This window comes from Elgaria multicarinata, chromosome 11, assembly GCF_023053635.1.
Source record: "Elgaria multicarinata webbii isolate HBS135686 ecotype San Diego chromosome 11, rElgMul1.1.pri, whole genome shotgun sequence".
NCBI lineage: Eukaryota > Metazoa > Chordata > Lepidosauria > Squamata > Anguidae > Elgaria > Elgaria multicarinata.
The window spans coordinates 1,707,472-1,732,154 of NC_086181.1; the positions used below are offsets into that span (position 1 = coordinate 1,707,472).

At 39.9% G+C, this 24,683-nt stretch overlaps 1 protein-coding gene across 2 annotated transcripts in view; it reads left to right on the forward strand.

Annotated features, from left to right (window-relative positions):
• FMNL1 (formin like 1) overlaps positions 1 to 24,683 on the forward strand; it is a 223,804-nt gene that overhangs the window by 27,692 nt on the left and 171,429 nt on the right. For both annotated transcript variants that reach the window (XM_063138453.1, XM_063138454.1), the window contains exon 2: positions 21,112 to 21,195. In XM_063138453.1, coding sequence (XP_062994523.1) covers positions 21,112 to 21,195 — 84 coding nt within the window. The remainder of the gene's footprint in view (positions 1 to 21,111; positions 21,196 to 24,683) is intronic.

Sequence of the window (24,683 nt, forward strand, 5' to 3'; positions counted from 1 at the left end):
GAATTTCTGTAAACCACCCAGAGAGCTCTGGCTATGGGGGCGGTATATAAGTGTAATAAATAAATAATAATTGTCACAGAATAGAGCAATAATTCCCCAGCAATATCTCCTTTAAATGGCATCCTAGAAATAAAACCACTGTAAAACAGAACTCCCAACCAATACAGCTGATTCAACATGGTATCAAAAACCAGTGGAAGGTCCAAGAGAACTCCCCTTGTCTCTCTCTTGACTAAGCTCATCCCACATGCCAGTGGGTCCGTTTCTGTCCCCAAACCAGTCTAAAACCAGATTGAAATTGATCTAGAAAACCAGCTTCATCCAAGGATGCCTGGAGTTGATTATCAACCTCTTGCTTGAACACTTTGGCCAAGAAGCTGATGTTAGTGGCCAGCCTATAGTTGTCCTCCACTTCTGAGTCCAGGTTAGGTTTCTTCAGGAGTGGCCTGATTACTTTCAAAGTACTTTCAAAGAGACTGGTACCACTCCCTCTCTCAAGGAGGAATATAACTTCATAGGCACAACTATTCAATCAATCTGTTACATTACCAATGCCTACTTGGAGCCTGTATGGAACATGGAAGGATTCGCCCCTTCCCCTTATGCTCTCCACAATAGATGGTTAGGGCTGCCACAGAGTACCTGCCCTAAGCATCCAGATTGAGTAAGCGTCCAGATTGACAACCGGGCAAGCTTGTTTAAGGACTTCAATATCTACTCTATTGAATACATTCTTTCTAGAGAGTTTCTGTTCCTTGTTTAATCTTGAGTGAATAAGCATTCTGTCTAGGAAGTCTTGTTCTTTCAGCAGGTTGGGCAAGTGGACCCCTGAGGTCTTTCTCATTTCTGTGATCATGCTGAGATTCAACTTATGGTCTTTTAGCATGTGCTGAGACCCACAACTGATGCACAAGGCTGGTAGTGATTTCTTTATAATGGCAGGATACAGTCATGGTAAAAGAAGAGTACTTTGCTGCCGCAGAGAAGGAACTGAAAGCCAGGAGAGGATGGTGAAAAGAAAGGTGTTTCTGTGCATGGTTAACTTGGGGCTGATAATGTCACTGCAGTATTTCTATTGCTGACTCCATCAATAATCCTGGGTGACTGAAATCTGGGATGGTGGCCAAGGAACTGTCACTCACAATTCATCTGAGATCCTGCAAGACTTTGGACTTATGGACATGCAAAATCTGCAGGAGGAGTAGAAGTTCCAGTTCCATTTCATCAGCACCAAGCAGTGCATTCCCACAGGGAATTGGCAGGTCAGTGCAGATTTTGAGGTCAAGGGATGTGAATTCTACTTAAACATCTCTCTCACATTTTGCTGTAGCAAAATGTAAAACGTTACATGAAGTTTCAGGGGGATTGCTTGCTAGCCTGTTCTTGTTTCATAAGGAAATCCAAGTGGCATTTGTTTACCCCTCCTCTGGCCACCTTAATTGTGCATACTGGATCGGTGCTTCAAAACTGATATTTCAGCAAATTCCAGAAGGGGCCACCCTTACTTCCTTTCTGACTGTCTCAGGTCATTCACAATGTTAGGGCCAGGCCTTAATTTAGACCAGGAGAATGTGTCCTCTCCAATGGAGTGGCTGGAGAAGCCGAAGATTCAGATGTATTGATCAGGCAAAAGCAGGCCTTGCTTCTTGTAATTTCAAGTGAATTTAGTGCTCCAATTCAGTGTTCTAATCAGCCAACCATGCCTTTTTCAGGACATTCTATTCCATTTCCCTCCCCACAGTTTTTCAATTTCAAAATGTTGCATTGTGGTAGTTCTTTTATCTAGGTTTCCAGCCACTCATTTCTGTTCTAGTAGTGCTTCCTTAGCCCACAGAAGACAGAAGCCTACTTGCTGTGATTAAAGCTTTATTCAGAATGAGACCAGATCTGCTGAGCTTACTGAAGCTCCTCCCTCATGACCTCTGTACTGGAGGTCAGCTTCCAGTCTCTGTGCAGTCCCCTGATAGGATGGAACTGCTGTCTATTCTAATATCCCCAATGTCATATTTTTTTGAAAGGATATATTTATATAACATAAGGCTAACTTCCCAAACTAAACGTGTATAACAATTAACTTGAAAGTAGTACTAGTCCTGAATTACTGAGAATTGAATTGCCCATCAATCATTTAATACAAAATCTGTGTATCGCTTAGGTGGTTTGATATGGATAAGTACGTGTACTTTTCACAAGATCACTGCGTACAGAAATATCTTGATCATGCAAGTTGTTGCTGTTCTGTGTTGGTGATGCATTTGCATGTGTCTCTTGTTTTGGTGGTTCAGGGTCAGGAATATCGCAAGCATTTTCACGAGAGCATGGAATGACAGAGTAGTCCTGTATATTATCATCCACCATATCTGGGGTGTCTTTGAGTCCTTGAGGCCTCATTAGATGAATGAACTTGCGATTCCGTCGATATGAGCATCCATTAACTTCAGTAATATAAGTGCGAGGATTTATTTGTCCAATGCAAGTTCCTTTTGTCCAGGGACATGACTTGTCATGAGGAAATAACTGGACACGTACAGAATCTCAAATGTGCAGTGGTGGTACCACTTTTGCATCCCTGTCATGGTAGGTTTTAGCTTTAGTATGTTTGTGCTGCAATTCATCTGTAACTTTTGTTGCAACTTTAGTCAATAACACAAGAGATGTAGGTATCAAGGATCGTGTGTGTCTGGACATAAGTCTTTGCACTGGGCTGCTAGTCATGCCAGCAGTTGGAGTATTTCTCCACTCCAAAATAGCTTGCCAAATGTTTTCTTTATTTCTTGCCATTTTCTTTAGGAGAGTTTTGGCAATTTTGATGGCTAATTCAGCTTTGCCATTAGATTGACTATTGTACGGAGATGATGTTATGTGGTGAAATTCCCAATCTTTTGAAAATCTGGCAAATTCTTTGCAGGTGAACTGTGGTCCACCATCTGAAATCACACAGTCAGGTATTCCTAGTCAGCTGAAATGGTTCATGATTCTTTCTATTACAGTTGCTGATGTGGTATCTGGCAGTTTGTCCATTTCCCAGAAATCTGAATAGTAGTCTACTAAAATGAGATAATTGCTGCCATTTTCAGTGAAAAGGTCCATTCCCACCTTGCTCCATGGTCTGTTAGGAATTCTGTGTATCACCAGTGGTTCTTTCTGTTGATTTGCTTGGAATTCAGCACATGCATCACAGTTGCTTACAAGGCCTCTGATGCCATTAGCAATATTCAGCCAGAAGATCACATCTCTAGCTTTCCTCAAACAGCCCTCTATTCCAGAATGACTGCAATGTATTTTTGATAATATGTCTTTTCTCATGGTCTTTGGAATGAGTATCCGTTGGCCTTTAAATATGATGCCATCTTGGACACTTAGTTCATCACGGTAGTTCCAGTAGTCTCGAGTGGACACTGGAGCTTTCTTTTGGGTATCTGGCCAACCTGCTAAAACAATAGAGATCAATTCCGGTAGCTCATGATAAAGTGTAAAGTCCTGTAAAGTGTTCTCCCAGGCTCTTTGAAGTCCTTGCTGAGAGATGGGCATGTAGGCAGCTTGACTGATGCTTTCTAATTCCTCTTGAGTTGTTTGTGCTTCAAGGGAATTGATCTTTGTTATCAGTGTGTGGCAAGAGTGTCCTGGACAGGAGATCTGCTATGTACATCTCAGTGCCTTTTTTATATTGTACATCCAGGAGATAGCACTGTATTCTGAGAAGCATGCGTTGAAACATTTTGAAGCTGATAATAATGACTTCTTAAACATAACTTCTAGAGGCTTATGATCACTGTCAACTCTGATGGCTTTCTGACCTCGTATATACCGGTCAAACTTTTCACAAGCAAATACTAATGCCAGACCTTCTTTTTTCAATGTGGTCATAATGCCGTTCAGTCTGCGATAAAGACCTTGATGCAAAGACAACAGGCTGTCCATTGTGCAAGAGTACAGCACCCAGGCCTGTCTCACTGGCATCACACTGGATAGAATGGAGAGTAGGAGGATCATGTACGCTGCCTTGGGTTCCTTGTGGGGGAAAGGTGGGATAGAAATGCAATAATAAATAAAATACTATGCAAGCAATCCTGTGGATGTAAAATTGAGTAATAATAATACTAATAACAATTTATTTATTTATTTATTTTTTACACGCCTCTCCCTCTGGATCGGGTAAAGGGTAAAGCTAGGACCAGAAGATTTGACAAGTATGTATCATGACGCAGGTGAAGATATAATCTCTAAACGTGTCTGCTGTCATGGGCTAACAGACAATGTTTTTGCAGCCTGGTGTTTTCTATTTTGGGGAAAGAAGTAAAAACCTGCATATCACAAGTCAGCAGTTCTGGCTGATGGACCAGAGTTCAATATGCCTGTGTACAGCTTTGATCCTGTTTTGCTTCTCTTGCCTGAAAAGTTTCCAACCACTACTAACCTTGCTGAGGGAAGTGGGAAGTTGGGTTAAGCAACAGCGGTTGGCATGCAACTTCCTGCAACTGCGATAACTACCTCTAAATACATGGTGATTTCATCTAAACAAGCAAGCCGGTTGGTCACAAGGAGTCAAGGAGTTCCCTTTTGTTTCAGGTTGTTGTGGCAAAAGAGGAACATAATGACCCAGAAGAATTAGCTTTATTATGGAACCCTAATAAATTTTTGGACAGCATGGTGTTGTGTACAATAATGGAAATAATAATAAATTTATTTGTTACCCGCCTCTCCTTCTGGATCACAAGTGTACAAAGTGAAGTGGAAGGGAAGTGGTAGCGAAGCAAAGCAATTATATGCCAGGTTCCAACATTTGCAGCAACAGGGCATCTGCAAAGAAGAGAGCCTCTCTCTCGACTGGCACCTTACTGTTGGTCATGAGAGTTTTTCTCTAAAGATGACCCTTCATCACCCATGATGTGGAAATGTGAGAAAAAGGCCTCTGGCCCATTCTGTTTTGCCCTGTGGGCAGCTTTGACTGACCTCTCCTTTCCCACATTTTGATTTGTGGATGCCTTGCCTCTGCTGAGCTCCAGGTACCTGACTGCACACCAAATCTGCAACAGGAAAGGTGCCCTGCTTGCCCAGGACTTCTTACCTAAAGACTGGAGATCCCCTTAATGCCAAGGGCTGAAACTGCTCAATGTGCAACACCCCAAAGAGGAGGTTTGACAACCTGAGTTTGAAGGATATAGCTCCAGCAGTTTTAAAACACAATAATTTTAAAACTTTGAACTTTTTAAAAAATCCTAAAACTCAATGGATGAACAGATTTGTTTCAAACTTGGCATAGCTAAAGTCCTTGTTAAGAGCAATCATTGTGCCAAGTTTCAACTCTTTATCTTTAAAAATAACATTTTCTTAAAAAAAAAAAAATTTAAATCCTCAATTTTTTAAAAAAAATCCTAAAAATCAATGGATGAACGGATCTGTTTCAAACTTGGTATGGCTAAAGCTCTACCTAAAAGCTATCATGGTGCAAAGTTTCATCTTCTTATCTTTAAAAATGACGATTTAAAAATTAATAATTTAAAAACCTCAATTTTAAAAAAATTCCTAAAAAAATCAATGAATTAACAGACCTGTTTCAAATTTGGTATGACTAAAGCCCTACCTAAGAGCTACCATCGTGCCAAGTTTCATGTCTTTATCTTTAAAGATGACAGAGTTATAAGCACTTTTGTTAATTCCCATTAGAGCTGCTCTTTGACTGGGGAAGATTGGAAAAACCTGGATTCCCCCTCCCCCTCCTGGATTTGTCACCAAAAACCCGGACAAATCCAGGCAAATCCAGTCATATGGTCACCCTAGTTAAAGAGTTCTTCTTATAAAAGTCTACAAAGCCATCCATTAGGTGTTTAAGACCCAGACGCGTTTTTGATCCACACTTTACTTGGGCTTGCCTTATCCTGTGCTAATTATCATTTCTCCTATTTCTGATGTTCAGGCAGAAGTGCTGTTGCTTATGTTGCCAAAATGGCACCATCCATGTACATCAGCCTGCTTGGGAGTACCTCGAGGGTTGCAGAAAAGAACCCCATGGGAAGAAATATCCCATAACAGCCCAATGGCTCACGGGGTGGGGGGTGGGGGGGGCAGAACGGTGTATCATGGAAGAGTAAATCAATGCAGAAGGCAGCAGTTGACAAAATCAAACAAATATATAATGCACAAGGCACACAACTACTAATCTATAATAAATTTCAAAGCTGGGGTAAGAGAATACTTTTTATCACATATATCAATTCTATACATAAAATATCACTGAAACTTTAAATAACATTGATACAGTTTATATTAAGCAGCTGACATGGCTGAATAAGGAGTGTTTAAACAACAGTTAAACAGTTGATAAGGAGCAAACGCTAAGTGGAGATATTTTATACAAAGAGAATAAACTGTTTTTACAATGTTATTTATAAAGAGAAAAAACAAGAAATACAGGCATCCGGTATATTTTCAACTTGTTTTGCGAGTAGTTTCTTCAGAAAATATTGATTATTAGCTGAAAAGACATGAATAATGATAGAAACAATTTTAATGAAACCCCAGAGGGAGATTACACATCCAGTCTTATGTTTTGTTTATGTGAAGTATTGTAACTCACCACCATCATGGGAGCTACTGCTGTGGATAAATGGAGGGATTCATTTCTCATCTCCATATAGAAATTCCCTGTAGAAAAGTATATATATTGATATGAGCTATCTAATATAATCATCATCGTCATCATCATCAACAGGGCAATAGTAAATTTCAAACCCTGATGTTCCGGCCAGAATTGTAACGCCTCAGACATGGTGAGCTCTTCATTACAGTTGGTAGGTGGTAGTAAATTCAAGGACATTTTGTATCAGTAAAGGCCTGCACCAGTTTTTGCAGAACCCTCTTGTGAAGTATCAACTCTCCACACAATGGATTACCTTCTTCAAGGGAGATAGCTATTCACCTGCCCACTACTTCCCCCCCAAAAGAGCACCTACTACTGCCATTGCTGAGAACATGTGTGCTTAGTACACAGTTACTTCTTTTTTAAGGAAAAGAAGAATATGGCCACAGCTAGACCTAAGGTTTATCCTGGGATCATCCAGGGTTCGCCCCTGCCTGAGCACTGGATCCCCTGTGTGTCACCTAGATGAACAGGTTTGACCCCTGGATGATCCAGGGATAAACCTTAGGTCTAGCCATGGCCTGAGTCAGAGATAATGTGGTTGATATTGGAGGGGGGATATTTATTTTATATATTTATTTACTGAAGTTATATTCTGCCATTCTATGTGAAATGCCCAAGGTAGCTAACAATAAAATATATAACTAATCATTAAAACAATAATGTAACAATCAAATAAGTTCAGATTTTTAAAAAGCCAAATAATAATTTAAAATATATTAAGATTGGGCTAGGGCAGGTGTATGTGTGCATGGATGGCAACGGGTGCCTAGTCTGACCACTCCCATTCTGGCTGCAGAGAAAAACAGACTGCAAGTGAGAACTGCTACAAATAGAATCAGAATGCTGAAATACAGCTGACCAGGGAGGGGATATCTCACCCCATACTGGCTTGTGAGGAGCAGTGGCAACACTGGATTACCTTGTTAAAGGGCATGGAGACATCTTCTCATAGAGCTTTTATGAGATCCTGCAATTGAGATTGGTTACTCCCAGAAGTTTACGGGTCCTTTATATGACATCATAAACCTCTAGCGCCTTTCAGATGTTCTCCAAGCAATTACACGGCTTAATTTGAAATGGAAATAATGAGTTAACAAAAATATCTGCTGTCAGTCAGTCTGACTTGTACATGAAAAGAGGTTGTGGCGCCATATATACAGCCACTAGATGGTGCTGTTGTTAATGAGTGTGGGTGGGAGACAAGCTCAGATTTATACCAATAAAAGCCTTTCACGGATCTGATGGCCCCAGAGCTTGTGTCCCACCCACACCTGCTATTTGGTGCTCCCCCCTCCCCCATTCACACTTTCTGTTGTTAATGACCCATATTGATCTCACAGGTATGGGTGAAGTTTGTAATAAATCGTATAACTGAAAGTTAGGAGGAGGGCTTTCTCTGCTGTGGCACCCCGGCTGTGGCACGAGCTCCCCAGAGAGATCTGCCTTGTGCCTACACTGTATTCTTTTCGTTACCAGCTGAAGACCTTTTTGTTTTCTCAGTATTTTAACACCTAAATTTAAACTTTTCTGTTTTAATTCTGTATTTTAATCCTATATCAATTTCTGCTGTGTGGTTTTATCCTGGTTGTGCTTTTTATATTGTATTTTGTATTTGGGTTTTTGGATAGTTGGTTGTTTTATTATGTTCCTCATGGTTTTAATTTTTGTGAACCGCCCAGATAGCTTCGGCTATTGGGTGGTATAAAAAAGTAATAAATAAATAAATAACAGATGTTTAAGTAAAAGTTAAAGCTTAAACTAAAATAGCAGCTGGACAGAGAGTAAAGACTGCAAATTAACAAGGCTGACCCCTCTGACTAAGTCAAGCAAGAGCAGAAACCTTAAAGCAACATGGGCCCTACTGTTAACTCTGATCTTGATCAGAGCACTGCTGTTTCAGTTGTAGCCCTGTTGTTATTTCTGATCATGGATCAGAGATAACAATAGGGGATATGGGTAGGCAGAGGACTTATTCAGGTGATGCCTTCTCCATTGGGGACGTCGCCATGCACAAGCAGTATCTGGGGCTGAACTGGCTGCTGGAGGAGCTCTCCATCAGCCGATGGCTCGGTGAATTTGCCTGTCCCGTATTCTTTTCCCACTAGGAGAAGTCATGGAGCAAGCACAGCAAAGTTGGTTCTGGCAGAGGCAGCGGATGGATCATACTTTCGATGTGCTTGCCAGGGATCAGATGACATGGGGGGTGTCTACACCCCCTTTGACATCAGAGGCATGACCATGGCCCCTTTGATGCCATTTGACTCACAGAGGGCTGGGTGGGGGATCATCTGACACCCTCCCCATCTAATTTCAGTTGTCCTCCCCTGGCTTTTAAAGACTCACCACAGAGGGTATTTGGGATCAGCCCCCTCTAATAGGCTGGTTGTTTTGAGTTGGTGTTAGAATTGTTAGTGTTATTAAGTTATGGTCAGACGCTGTCTCTGAAATAAATAAAGGAGTGTCCAAAAAGGTAGCAATGGGGAACTGCTGCTCATATTTAAAAACATAAATTGGAAGAAATATGGGATTTAAACATACCCTTAATGTAAGGAGGGTGGGTGACCCTGTGAAAAGACAAAAAGTGTCCAACTTTACACAAATAGAGAAGCCAGAAATGACAATGTTTCAAGAAATGCACCACATATAAAAAGATTAAATTATTACAACTTGCTTGGTGCAGGCAACAATTCATACCCCTTGGATCATATAAGTCTAGAGGGGTTGCCATAGTATTAGTAAGTTCATTTGGGCAGGATCTACACTACTGCTTTAAAATGTTTTATAACAGTAGTGACAACTGTTGGAGTGCAGGACACACTCCACATACAGTTTTCAAACCACTTTCAAAGTGTCATATCCTGCTTGGTGTAGATCTGGCCTTAGTTTCACTTGTTAGGATGAACTCAGGGATGCTAGAGGCAGTTTTGATTTATTAAAGGAGAGTATGGGAGGAAATCCATCACATTTGGATCTATATATTCACCAAATGCAAAACAACTTAATTTTATTGGGAAAGTATTTTAAAAAAACTTGGCTTTTTAAAAGATGGCTTCCTAACAGGGGTGGGAAAACTTTAGAAGACATTGGAGGCTTTAATGCAGACAAATGGAACGAGCCTTGCAGTGGTGTCCTTTGCCTCCTGCAATAGGATCATTAGCCCATATTATGAGGATGGACTCTAGCATTAAAGTTAGTAAAATTTGAGACTGGGAACACCTTATAAATTTGTTTGCTGCTGATGTACTGTTATGCTTCTAGAATCTGGAGGAGGCCATGCCAGTGCTTACAGAGTTTCTGCCTACATTTCATAAATACTCTGGGTTTCAAATAAGGTATAATAAGTTAGTTCTGCTGAATCCAGCTGAAAATCCAGGATCAATTTAAGGTGAATCTTCAGCACCTGTATAACATATCTAGATATATTGATCCAAAAAGACCTTGCCAACTGATTAGTAGGTATCATAATCCAGTAATTAAGGCTATCAAACAGGAGCTATATAAATGGAGGAAACTGAAATTGTTGTTATTGGGTTGGATACTCATTTAAAATTATGCTCCTGCCCAAACTTCTGTTCTAATTTGTGAAGCAGAAGTTGAGGGGGCAGGATTACAGTTTGAGATTGATAAACAAATGGTCAAAGAACACCTAATTTCCTTGAATAAGTTCAAATCTCCAGGGCCCGATGAACTGCATCCTAGAGTAATGAAGGAGCTAGCGGAAGAACTCTCAGAACCTTTGTCTATTATCTTTGCAAAATCACGGAAGACGGGTGAGGTGCCGGACGACTGGAGGAGGGCTAACGTTGTGCCTATCTTCAAAAAGGGCAAAAAGGAGGAACCTGGGAACTACAGACCAGTCAGTCTGACATCCATCCCTGGGAAAATTCTGGAACAGATTATAAAGAAGTCAATCTGTAAACACCTTGAAATCAATGCGGTGATCACTAGAAGCTAACATGGATTTGTCAAGAACAAGTCCTGTCAGACAAATTTGATCTCATTTTTTGATCGGGTAACCTCCTTTGTGGACTGTGGGAATGCTGTGGACGTCATATATCTTGACTTCAGCAAAGCTTTTGACAAAGTACCACATAACATTCTGATTTACAAACTAGCTCAAAGTGGGCTAGATGGAACAACTATTAGGTGGATTCACAGTTGGCTACAGAATCAGACTCAAAGAGTACTTATCAATGGAACCTTCTCAAACTGGGGAGAGGCAACGAGTGGGGTACCGCAGGGCTCAGTCCTGGGCCCAGTGCCCAATCCATGTAAAGTGTGCATGTTTGACACCTCTCCCCTAGTAAGCTTTCTAGAATTAACCCAGGGATGTCTCCAAACTGTTGGAGGTAGTATGGGTCCAAAGGCACACTGATACATATGTGGCTCTCTTGCCCAGTGGTTACAGAATACTGATAGAATCTACTCAGAGTCTTTACTGAATTAACTAATTAAACAGTCAGGTTTTGTGTTGCTTTGATTTTATTGTCAAATTGGTGTAGCATTTGTTACATAAGAACTCAGAGATAAATAGGGCATCTACTATGCAACATAAATTTTGGAGATAAATTTTCTAATATGTTTCTAGTATTGCAACCTCTGTGCCTTAAAGCAGTTGTATCTTGAATGAAGTTGTACCTTTTCATAAAGTTTTTTTTAGAATTAAGATTCCCCCCCCCCCAACTAGGCTGAACATATTTATTACATTATAGATTACATCAGACCAGGCAAGGTTTGCGTCAAAAAGCCAATTGGTTGACCCAATGCAAAGGCTACTAAATACACCTAAGTAAGGCAAAGAAGCAGCCACTTGCAATCATGACATTAAATGCCTGTAAAGCATTTGATCACTTGGAATGGCCCTTCCTAAACAAATCATTAAAGCAAATGAGAGAGATATTCATAAATATATCAACAAATTATATCAAGCATATAATAACATAATAAGACTGAACTCCAAAAATATTGAATTATATAGAGTTACTAAGCAGGGTTGTCCTCTCTCTCCACAGTCATTCATCATCTCTTTAGGACATTAGCAAAGGCCAACCTAAAAATGGAAGGACTGTATATTGTAGGTTCACAACACTACTAGCTTATTTGTAGATGACATAGTACTTCATGCAAACCTTTTAGTGTCAATCCCTGAAATTCAACAGGAATTAATATGGTATTGAGAAGTAGCAAGACTCAAAATTAATTTCTGAACAGTTTTCAAAGGCAGCCCCACATAGAGCATGGTTACAGAAGTCCAAACAGGATGTAACTAAGGCATGTGCTACCATTGCCAGATCAGACATCTCTAGCAGTTGGTGCACTAACCTCAGCTGTGTGCAAATGAACTCCTGGCCAACACCAAGACCTGGGCATCCAGGCTCAGGCCGACTCCAGGAGTACACCCAAACTGTAAGCCTGAGTCTTCAGGGGGAATGTAACCCCATTCAGCACAGATTGAATCCATATTTCCTGATCTGCTAGGAGCACTTCTGTCTTGCCTGGATTAGGCTTCAATTGTTTTCCCCATCCCGTCCACTACTGACATCATTGGATTTGGATGGAAAGGAGAGATAGAATTCGGTCCCATTAGCATGCTGGTGGCACCGAACCCCAAAGTTGTAGACAATCTCTCCCATCAGTTTCAATGTATATGTTAAATAGCATGGGGGATAAGATAGAACCATGAGGAACAACACAGGCCAATGGCCACTGTGTTGAACAGGAATCCCCCAGCACAATCTCCTGACTTCACTCCTCCAAGAAGAACTAGAGCCACTGTATAACAGTGCCTCCCAATACCACCTGAGACAGATGCACCAGAAGGATAACGTGGTTGGTAAAAAAAATTTTTTTTTTTTGAGGAGGGGGAAATAGCATGGTTGATGATGTAAAAAGAAATAAGAGGGTCAGCACAACGAACAGGGACAGACTCCCCCTGTCTAGTTCTTGGCATAGATTGTCCACTAAGTCAACCAAAGCAGTCTCTGCCACATAACCAGGCCTGAAGCTGGATTGAAATGGATGTAGATAATCTGCATAGAATCATAGAATAATAGCCATCGAGTCCAATACCCTACTCAATGCAGGAATACACCTTAAAGCATACCTGACAGATGATGGTCCAGCTGCCTCTTGGAGGCCTCTAGTGTGAGAGAGCTCACAACCTCCCTAGGTGATTGATTCCATTGTCATACTGATGTAACGGTCAGGAAGTTTTTCCTGATGTCCAGTTGGAATCTGGCTTCCAGTAATTTGAGCCCATTATTCTATGTCCTATACTCTGGGAGGATCGAGAAGAGATCCTGGCCCACATCTGTGTGACAACGTTTCAAGTATTTGAAGAGTGCTATCATGTCTCCCCTCATTCTTCTCTTCTCCAGGCTAAACATGCCCAATTCTTTCAGTCTCTCTTCATACGATTTTGTTTCCAGACCCTTGATCATCCTCGTTGCCCTCCTCTGAATGCCCTCCAGCTTCTCTGAAGTGTAGTGCCCAGAACTGGACACGATATTAGGGATGACTTAGTGGGATAATAGGGATGACTTAGTGGATAAAGTGGCAGTTATGGGAACTCTGGGGGAAAGTGACCACGTCATACTTGAATTTTTGATTATGAAGGAAACAAAAGTCGAGCGTAGCCATACACGTACTCTGGATTTTAGGAAAGCTGATTTTAATAAACTCAGAACTATAATAAGTAAGGTCCCGTGGCAAGGGAGCCTAATGAGAAAAGGAGTGCAGGATGGGTGGGAGTATTTAAAAAAGGAAATTTTAAAGGCACAGTTACAAACAATTCCAACAAGGAGAAAAGATAGAAGACAACCGAGGAAACCAATGTGGCTCCACAAAAAGCTTAGAGATGACCTGAAAACAAAAAGGGATACATATAGGAAGTGGAAGGAAGGCCAGGCTACAAAAGAAGAGTACAGACAAGTGGCGCAGAAGTGCCGAAATGGCGTCAGGAAGGCTAAAGCTGTGAATGAGCTGAGATTAGCGGGGGATGCTAAAAGCAATAAAAAGGCTTTCTTCAGATACATGAGTAGTAAAAGACAGAGGAAAGAAATGGTGGTTCAACTGCTTAATGAGGATGGCAAATTATTTATTTATTTATTTATTTATTACATTTCTACACCGCCCAATAGCCGGAGCTCTCTGGGCGGTTCACAAAAATTAAAACCATTCAAAGTATAAAACAACAGTATAAAACCATAATATAAAATACAATATAAAAGCTCAACCAGATAAAAACAGCAGCAATGCAAAATTACAAATTTAAAACCATGTTATTTAAAATTTATAGATTGTTAAAATGTTGGGAGAATAAAAAGGTCTTCACCTGGCGTCTAAAAGCATATAATGTAGGTGCCAAGCGAACCTGCTTAGGAAGCTCATTCCACAACCGGGGTGCCACAGCAGAGAAGGCCCTCCTCCTGGTAGCCACCTGCCTCACTTCCTTTGGCAGGGGCTCACGGATAAGGACCCCTGAAGATGACCTTAGGGTCCGGGCAGGTACATATGGGAGGAGGCGTTCCTTCAGATAACCTGGCCCCAAGCCGTTTAGGGCTTTAAATGTTAATACCAGCACTTTGAATCGGGCCCGGACCTGGACTGGCAGCCAATGAAGCTGGAAAAGGACTGGCGTAATGTGGTCTCGTCGGCCAGTCCCTGTTAGTAAGCGTGCTGCCCTGTTTTGCACCAGTTGAAGTTTCCGGACCGTTTTCAAAGGCAGCCCCACGTATAACGCATTGCAGTAATCCAAACGAGAGGTTATCAGAGCATGGATAACTGTAGCTAAGCTATCTCTGTCCAGATAAGGGTGCAGCTGGTATATCAACCTGAGCTGATAAAAGGTGCTCTTTGCCACTGAGTTCACCTGTGCCTCAAGTGACAGTTCTGGATCCAAGAGCACCCCCAAACTATGGACCCGATCCTTTAGGGGGAGTGCAACCCCGTCCAGGACAGGGCAAACATCACCTCGCTGGACAGAAGAACCACCCGCTAACAGTACCTCCGTCTTGTCTGGATTGAGTTTCAGTTTATAACAGATAGAATTGATAACAGATGACAAAGAAAAGGCTGAAGTGCTCAATTCCTACTTTGCCTCGGTCTTCTCCCAAAAGTGGGTCTATGACCCCCCTGGAAAAAGTGAAGCAGAAGTTGAGGGGGCAGGATTACAGTTTGAGATTGATAAACAAATGGTCAAAGAACACCTAATTTCCTTGAATGAGTTTAAATCTCCAGGGCCCAATGAACTGCATCCTAGAGTAATGAAGGAGCTAGCAGAAGAACTCTCAGAACCTTTGTCTATTATCTTTGCAAAATTATGGAAGACGGGTGAGGTGTCGGACGACTGGAGGAGGGCTAACGTTGTCCCTATCTTCAAAAAGGGCAAAAAGGAGGAACCTGGGAACTTCAGACCAGTCAGTCTGACATCCATCTCTGGGAAAATTCTGGTGCAGATTATAAAGAAGTCAATCTGTAAACACCTTGAAATCAATGCAGTGATTACTAGAAGCCAATCCAGTGATTACTAGATTACTTCTAGTGATTACTAGAAGCCAACATGGATTTGTCAGGAACAAATCCTGTCAGACTAATCTCAAAAAATGATCTCATTTTTTGATAGGATAACCTTCCTTGTGGACTGTGGGAATGCTGTGGATGTCATATATCTTGACTTCAGCAAAGCTTTTGACAAAGTACCACATGACATTCTGATTAACAAACTAGCTAAAAGTGGGCTAGATGGAACAACTATTGGGTGGATTCACAGTTGGCTACAGAATCGGACTCAAAGAGTACTTATCAATGGAACCTTCTCAAACTGGGGAGAGGCAATGAGTGGGGTACCGCAGGGCTCAGTCCTGGGCCCAGTGCTCTTCAACATTTTTATTAATGATTTGGACGAGGAGGTGCAGGGAATGCTGATCAAATTTGCAGATGACACCAAATTGGAGATTGTAAGCCTATGCGGCAGGGTCTTGCTATTTACTGTGTTATCTGTACAGCACCATGTACATTGATGGTGCTATATAAATAAATAATAATAATAATAATAATAATAGCTAATACCCTGGAAGACAGAAACAAACTTCAAAGTGATCTTGATAGGCTAGAGTGCTGGGCTGAAAAGAACAGAATGAAATTTAATAGGGATAAATGCCAAATTCTACATTTAGGGAATAGAAACCAAATGCACAGTTACAAGATGGGGGGCACTTGGCTCAGCAATACTACAAACGAGAAAGATCTTGGAATTGTTGTAGATCGCAAGCTGAATATGAGCCAACAGTGCAATATGGCTGCAATGTTTTATTGTTGTCTGTTCTCCGGTTTTTATTTTGAACTTCTCTGAAATAAGTCGATCTATTTGGTATGATGTGGCCGATTTCATTGTATTAAATGGGTTTCCTGTAGTTCTTAATTAGCCAATTGCATTCCTGGGGGGCATGTTAATGTAATTTCCACGCCCAAAGTTGGAGCCGTTATTTTCTTTTAAGCCTCGTTTTTGCAATCACTTCCAGTTTCACTTTTGGGTGGCTGCTGGCTGGATTGTTTGTAGGGGGAGGATTGTCTCGGAGAGAAGAGGAAGTGGGAGGGGAAATTACAAATGGATTTATTTTCTCAGTATGGCCAAAAGGAATGCATTCCCATGGAAAAAGAAAAGTAAGTAAACGTTTTAAAAACTGCTATGTTTTAAATCATTCGAAAACAAAACATTCAATGACTGTAAAAACAACGTTTCATATACTAGTGTAGATCCCCTCTTGGTTCCTTGTTTTTGCCCTTTTTGAAGAGCAAAATATTAGCCCTTCAAAAAACATTTTGAAGGGACAGCATTAGCCTTCCTCCAGTCATCCGGCTCTTTACCCGTCTTCCATGATTTTGCAAAGATAATAGACAGTGGTTCTGAGAGTTCTTCTACCAGCTCTTATTTTTTATATATAATTATTTTTTATTTTTCTATAACATACAGAAATAATAAACAGAAATAGAAATACAAACAGTCATAATTAGCCCACCCCTCCTCCCCTCATAGGAAATCAATGATATTATTATATATGTTACAATATATATCTATTACAATATATGCATCTATCAATATACAAGCACATATGTATCGTTCTTCATCTCAAACATTTTCTTCTTCTTTTTTGGTAAATTGTTTCGATTCAACTTTTTTATTATCTTCCTCATTCAAAGAAATTAGGTGTTCCTTTTGTTTATCAATCTCAAGCTTCAATCCTGTCCTTCCTTCTACTTCCTATATGTTTCCTTTTTTTATTTCAGGTCATCTTCTATTGTCTTCTATCTTTTTTCCTTGTTGGTTTCCCCAGAGTTCTCATAACTGCCACTTTATCCACTGAGGGCCTTGCTAGACCTGGTGGAAAATCCGGGGGAGAGGAGGGGGGATCTCACGTTACGAATAACGCGAGATCTTGCCCTTATTCAGATGGGAGCCACGACGAGCTCCAGAGGAGAGCTGTCGCGGCCGCCATTTTTTTCCTTACTGGTCAAGGATATCAAGTCAAGGATATCAATAGCCAATCCTCTAGTTCCTTCCTCCACTTTCTGTAGGAGAAAGTTATCAGCCACACATGTCAGGAATTTCTTGGAAGGGCTGCTTTTGGCAGGATCAGTCTCCCAACAGATATGGGGGTAATTGAAGTCCCCCATCACTACTACAAACACTGGCAATTTCCTTATCAAAAGTTTCATCCTCATCTTCTCCTTGATTGGGTGGTCGGTAGTAGACTCTGACTATCATGCTCCTTTTATTCCTTGCCCAATTTATTTTAACCCAGATGCTCTTGATGGGGCTCCCAGGCTCGTCCTCTTGTATTTCTGTGCAGGGATAAATATTTTTAACATATCGTGTGAGTTCCTGTAACTGCTACTTTATCCACTAAGTCATCCCTATTGGTCAATAACAAGTCAAGGATTGCCGATCCTCTAGTTCCTTCCTCCACTTTCTGTAGGAGAAAGTTATCACCCACACATCTCAGGAATTTCTTGGAAGGGCCACTTTTGGCAATATTGGTCTCCCAACAGATATCAGGGTAATTGAAGTCCCCCATCACTACTACATCACACTTCCTTGAAACACTGATAATTTGTTTCTCAAAAGTTTCGTCCTCGTCTTCTCCTTGATTGGGTGGTCGTTAGTAGACTCCGATTATCATGTTCTTTTTATTCCTTGCCCCATTTATTTTAATCCATATGCTCTCGACGGGGCTCCCAGTCTGATCCGCCTGTAATTCTGTGCAGGGATAGGTATTTTTAACATATAGTGCAACTTCACCTCCTTTTCTATTTCTTCTGTTCTTTTTTAACAAATCATTGCCTTCAATTGCTATATTCCACTCATGGGAGTCATCCCACCAAGTTTCAGTTATACCTATCAAGTCGTATTTTCCTTCATGTATTAAGTGTTCAAGTTCGTTCTGTTTGTTTCCCATGCTCTGGGCATTAGTATATAGACATCGAAGACCATGTACTTCTTTCCTATTCTATTGTGAAGACTATTTTCGGGCGCTGTTAGAGCTGTTCTCTCTGTTAAGTCACATAAGCCTTCATCCATTGTTGCCTCGAAGTTGGGTGGTGGTGAGGGGCTGCATGTTGCCCATGCAACAACTCCTCTAGAATCTCCCTCATTTTGGGGTGCCCTTTTGATGAAACTTACCAAATGTTTAGGTTATTTTTTTTTAATATGATGCCAGGATCATTAATGGTCAGAAATTGATTGAGAAGTTTATTAACAATGGAAAGAAGTCTCAAATAACCAAATCAATTTTGTATAGTGCTTTTTTTTAACAGTTGATTTCGGTGTACCTAATCTCAAACTTTACTGCCATCCTGTTTCATCTGGCACTTCCTTTTATGTCAGTTTCCCCAGCACTGATAAACAAAATGAATAAGGCCACTTTGGGGATTTGGTAATCATGGGCCAAAATTTTGGGTGGCAGGGGTCACCTTGCCACTCTTCCTTGTATTGAGTCATCATCAGATATCTGCCTGTAATAAATGTATCCAGTAGAAAGTCTGGAAATAGTGAAGCATATTTGAGGTGCCTGATTTACTTATTAAAGGTGTGTGCATCTCATATGCACAGCTACAGGCTATTAACATTACCTGGATGCAGAAAGATAAAATCTTAACCTTCACATCAAGCTTAGCAGCAAATGGTAATATCTCCAGGTCCTTTACTTTATTTGAAAACTTATGCATCACTCAGGCAAACGTTAATAGAAGCCAAGTCTATTTAATTTATTACTGGTTCTTAGATAAAATTTGTGATCTAGTAATGGGATTGATAGTTGTGTGGAAGGCAGACCTTGAAACCACCAGCACTAATTCTCAATGGTACCTAATTTTGTCCAACCCACTTTTTCAAAACATTTCTGCCTGAATTAGAGAAGCTACTTTAAAACTCCTCCACAGGTGGCATCTCACTGCAGTCAGAAGTACCAGTTTGACAGTCCAATTGCTGAAGAGGGTGCAGGAAGCAAGGCTCAATAACTCATATGTGGCTGGTAGCTAAGTGATGGATATGAGTTTTTCAAATCATAGCAGATATGACAGATTGAACTATTAGGTTTTGTGGGGAGCTGGCATTGTCAGGTGACAATAAAGCCCTATTTCATAATGATTTATCAAGAATACTACTGGTAGCAGTGAGATAGGAGGTTGCCAAACAATGGAAAACTTCAGTGGATCTGCCTACGGAGGGTTGGATTGCATGGGTGTAGCAGGTCAGATTTTTTGAAAAGCTAACACAAAAGTTGAGAGTGGTCAGATCAGAAAAACATGACATGTTTGTGAGTGTATAGTACTGCTTTATTTTCTATGCCAACAAGACATCCTCACCCTACAATCCGCCTACTGTCCAGATAAAATTTCTGAAGTATGCTTTTTGACACTTCTGGGACAGCCTGACTCATTGTAGAAGATGAAAATATCTGTTTTGAATTGATGATTCATCTGTATTTTGCATTACTAGTTTGAAATTTAAATAATTCTAGAAACAACAGCAACAAAACCCAACCACTTTACAAAACATGATTCTAAACTAATTTATTTATTTATTTATTACATTTATATACCGCCCCACAGCCGAAGCTCTCTGGGCGGTTTACAACAAAGTAAGACAATAGTGCTATGATAGTTCACAACTGAAAGGATAGTACTATTTGATCAGGGAACGCTGATCAAATTTGCAGATGACACCAAATTGGGTGGGATAGCTAATACCCTGGAAGACAGAAACAAACTTCAAAGTGATCTTGATAGGCTGGAGTGCTGGGCTGAAAATAACAGAATGAAATTTAGTAGGGATAAATGCCAAGTTCTACATCTAGGAAATAGAAACCAAAGGCACCGTTACAAGATGGGGGATACTTGGCTCAGCAATACTACAAACGAGAAGGATCTTGGAATTGTTGTAGACAACAAGCTGAATATGAGCTAACAGTGCGATATGGCTGCAAGAAAGGCAAATGCTATTTTGGGCTGCATTAATAGAAGTATAGCTTCCAAATCACGTGAGGTACTGGTTCCTCTCTATTCGGCCCTGGTTAGGCCCCATCTAGAGTATTGCGTCCAGTTCTGGGCTCCACAATTCAAGAAGGACGCAGACAAGCTGGAGCGTGTTCAGAAGAGGGCAACCAGGATGATCAGGGGTCTAGAAACAAAGCCCTCTGAAGAGAGACTGAAAGAACTGGGCATGTTTAGCCTGGAGAAGAGAAGATTGAGGGGAGACATGATAGCACTCTTCAAATACTTAAAAGGTTGTCACACAGAGGAGGGCCAGGATCTCTTCTCGATCCTCCCAGAGTGCAGGACACGGAATAACGGGCTCAAGTTAAAGGAAGCCAGATTCCGGCTGGACATCAGGAAAAACTTCCTGACTGTTAGAGCAGTGCGACGGTGGAATCAGTTACCTAGGGAGGTTGTGGGCTCTCCCACACTAGAGGCCTTCAAGAGGCAGCTGGACAAGCATCTCTCGGGGATGCTTTAGGGTGGATTCCTGCATTGAGCAGGGGGTTGGACTCGATGGCCTTGTAGGCCCCTTCCAACTCTGCTATTCTATGATTCTATGATTCTATGATACTACAATTGCAAGGGAAGCTTAAAAATCACTACAAATGAGCTCAAACAACAACAACAGCAGCAGCAGCAATGAAATGACTTCTGAACAAAAAATTGGAGCAGAATTGTTTTGGGAAATGTCTCAATTCTCAGGAAAAAATGTGTGAGCAAATATTGTCAGTACTGAAGAAAAAGGCTAATGTAAAGCACCTTGTATTGTAAAAACAAGTCAAAGAAATACCTTGCATCCCTCCCAGTGTCAGCTCTCTTCTGAATTGCCCCCCTCTTCCTCTTCCTCTTAGATTTTTTAATAGCTTTAATTCAGAGGTGCAGATTATATATTGTTTGCATATATTTTATAATTTTCTCTCATTGTCCTCTAGAATTCTATGAACTTGCCACCAGACAAAATGAAGCTACTGAGCCAGTATGATAATGAGAAGAAATGGGAGTTGATCTGTGACCAGGTAAGAGACCAGGGCGCTCCTTTTTAGGTAGTTATTTATTTATTTATTTATTTATTACATTTCTATACCGCCCAATAGCCGGAGCTCTCTGGGCGGTTCACAAAAAGAGAGGCTCCAAGGCTCAACCTCACCAGATAGTCCAGAAGGTTACCATGGTCCATGACATCAAAAGCCACTAAGAGGTCCAGAAGAACTAGTAGGACTGCACTCCGCCATCCAGTTCCCAGCGTAGGTCATCAACCAAAAGCCCAATCGAAATCTCCCACTAGGTCACTTATGACTATCCCAAAAGACTTGTGCCCTAAACTCCAACTGGCAATCAGATTTTTAAAATTCTATTTTTTGAAGAAGGTGATCCAAGTGTGGAATTATTTTCAAAAAGAGACATCTTAATGGGAGAATTTTTAATGGGATAGGATAGGACCCCCTTCTAATAATGTACATGTGTTACTCAGAACATTTATACAAGATTTAAAACTAAGAAATGTAATGGAGGTATGGAGGTATTTGCAACAAAATTAAAGAGATTATTCATTTTATTCTAATCCATATTTATCATATATGCTTTTTGTTACTCCTGCTTTTGTTAACAAGTTAAAGAAATTGAAATTAAGTCATTTTATTATGCAGTTCATGATCCAACATAATTAAATTGTCAAATAATAATTGTCAAATAATAATAATAATCAAGGGAAACAGCAACAGGGGTGGTTAGATACATTCTTAATTATTATTATTATTATTATTATTATTATTTATTTATTTATATAGCACCATCAATGTACATGGTGCTGTACAGAGTAAAACAGTAAATAGCAAGACCCTGCCGCATAGGCTTAATAAATGAGTTAATGGTGAAATTAAACAAACTAAAGTTGTTTTTTTCAAATAAACTGTATATTAGTTTCAAATAGCCTATTGTTTGGGATACATATAAATTTTGTTTGGGATGCATATATAATTTTGGGGGAATCAAAAATTCTTTCTTTAAAGAGAAATCAAAAGATAAATGCCTTAGAAAATCAGATAAAAGCTTTAGAAAAAAGCCATAAACAGACATATTCAGCTAAAATTTGTAACATTTTATTGATGTAAGAAAACAATTAGAATTAAAGAAAGTAAAAGAAACTGAGGTTTCTTAAGCAGAACATTAAAAAAAACCCAAATAAGGCTGATATTAACACACCTATTATGAAAGGGGGAGAAGCATAGATTAATTTATCCAATTCAGAAAAAACACAGGGATATGCACTTACACGCTTAGAAATTGCAAAGGAATTTGAAGAATATTATAAGAAACTATGAAATGGAAGATCCATCTTAGCTTAAAATCAAAATGTTTCTGAAGTCTTTAAAAGAAAAACATAATGCTTATTAATGTTAACTATTAATTTTGTGATGAAATTATTTGAGATGTCAGAAACAAGCCAAAATTGTGGCCTTTCCTAACAAAAACAAGAGATCTATAAAAGGAACATCCTACAGACCAGGAATGGGCAATTTATGGTCTGCAAACTGCATTCAGTCTTTGCTGCCCCTTGGTGTGGCCCCCCACAGCTAAATTTGGCGATTGTCGTGTTCTGTAGTGCTTTGCTCCTGCTGTAGGCAGCAATTTTGCTGCTGCTATGATGATGATGATGATGATGATGATGATGATGATGATGATGTTGCCACCCTGTAAAATTCCATAAGCAGCCCATAGAGTGCAGCCTCCACAGAAGTTTGGAGAGGCGAAAATGTACCTCAGAAAGAATACAAATTGATGATTTAAAAAAAAAATAGTTTTTTTAAAGAAGTCAATTTTTTTGGATTTCCCCCCAAATCTTTATTTATTTGTTTATTTATTTATTACATTTGTATACTGCCCAATAACCGAAACTCTCTGGGTGGTTCACAAAAATTAAAACCATAATAAAACAACCAACAGGTTAAAAACACAAATACAAAATACAGTATAAAAAGCACAACCAGGATAAAACCATGCAGCAAAATTGATATAAGATTAAAATGCAGAGTTAGAACAGTAAAATTTAAATTTAAGTTAAAATTAAGTGTTAAAATACTGAGAGAATAAAAAGGTCTTCAGCTGTTGACAAAAAGAGCACAGCATAGGTGCCAGGCGGACCTCTCTGGGGAGCTCATTCCACAGCCGGGAATTTACTATCTCTAACTTAAAAAAACATAGTTACAATTAAATTTCACATAAACATGCTCACCATAAACTTACAGTCTCGTAGAAATGAAGTTACCTACCAATCAAACATGGGCATTAATTTCAGTTTTTCATTTGATGAAAATGGCTCAGTCCAGTCTAACAGCTTCTAGAAAATTCTTGGCTTTCTGTTTTTCTGACTAAAATCACATATGCAAAGACATAGGCTAGTTCTGTGCTCATGTAGTGGTAGGGTTGGGCTAGGGTGACCATATTTTGGAAACCAAAAAGGAGGACAACATGGTCGCCCCCAAGGGGGCGTGTCCAGCACCAAGGGGGCGTGCCCACCCGAACATAGCCTTGGTCACATGTCTGATTTTACAGCACACGTTTAAGACAAATCTGTTCTACGTAACATCTTAATGTTAAAATCACTGAAATAAAGAACAAGTGAGAGATTCAATGTATCTGAAATTAACTTCACTCACTCCTACTTTTGTAGGTTTTGTTGTACTTTGAAGCTTTTGTTATACTCTGTGTGTTACATTCTCCCCTTCCCTCAAATATCTTTTCTGACTATATCTTCACTCATTGCAAGCTGCTGTTGTTGTTAACAGGGTTGGCTTTGATCCGGAGCTTTGAAAAGTTACACCTAAGTATTTATATTTATTCACCTGATCAAGAGGGTGACTGTCTAACTGCCAATGATATACTTTCCTCCTTTCCCCAAAAACTAAAATTTTGGTTTTATCATGATTAACCTGAAGGGCTTCCTTCTTGCAATATACGCTTAGCGCTCTCAACATCCTGCGCATCCCCACTTGCGTATGTGATAGGAGAACAGCGTCGTCTGCATACAATAGCACTGAAATGTTCCTATTCTTTAGGCGAGTTATCTATACTTTCTACCCATTTTTTTTCCCTTCCCTAAAAAAAACATTTTCCAAATTAATCTCTATATTACTTGTAGTTTTATCCTCCATCCAATCTAATTCTCCTATTCCTGTAATTGCCTCCACAATATGTCTTAATCTGTTAGCTACATAATATAGTTTAATATTTGGGAGACCCAATCCTCCCTTTATTTGACTTAAATACCATTTACTTTTATTTACCCTCGCTTTCTTATCACCATTACAATAATTATTTATAATACTTTGTCAACTTTTTATCTCTAATTTTGAAATTTTTATTGGTAGCATCCTAAACACAAAATGAATCTTTGCTAAAATCTTCATTTTTATTAACGCTTTTCTTCCAAACCAGGATAAATTTAATATTTTATATTTTTCCAATTTTGCTAAAATTTCTTTTTTCAACACATTTAAATTCTCTT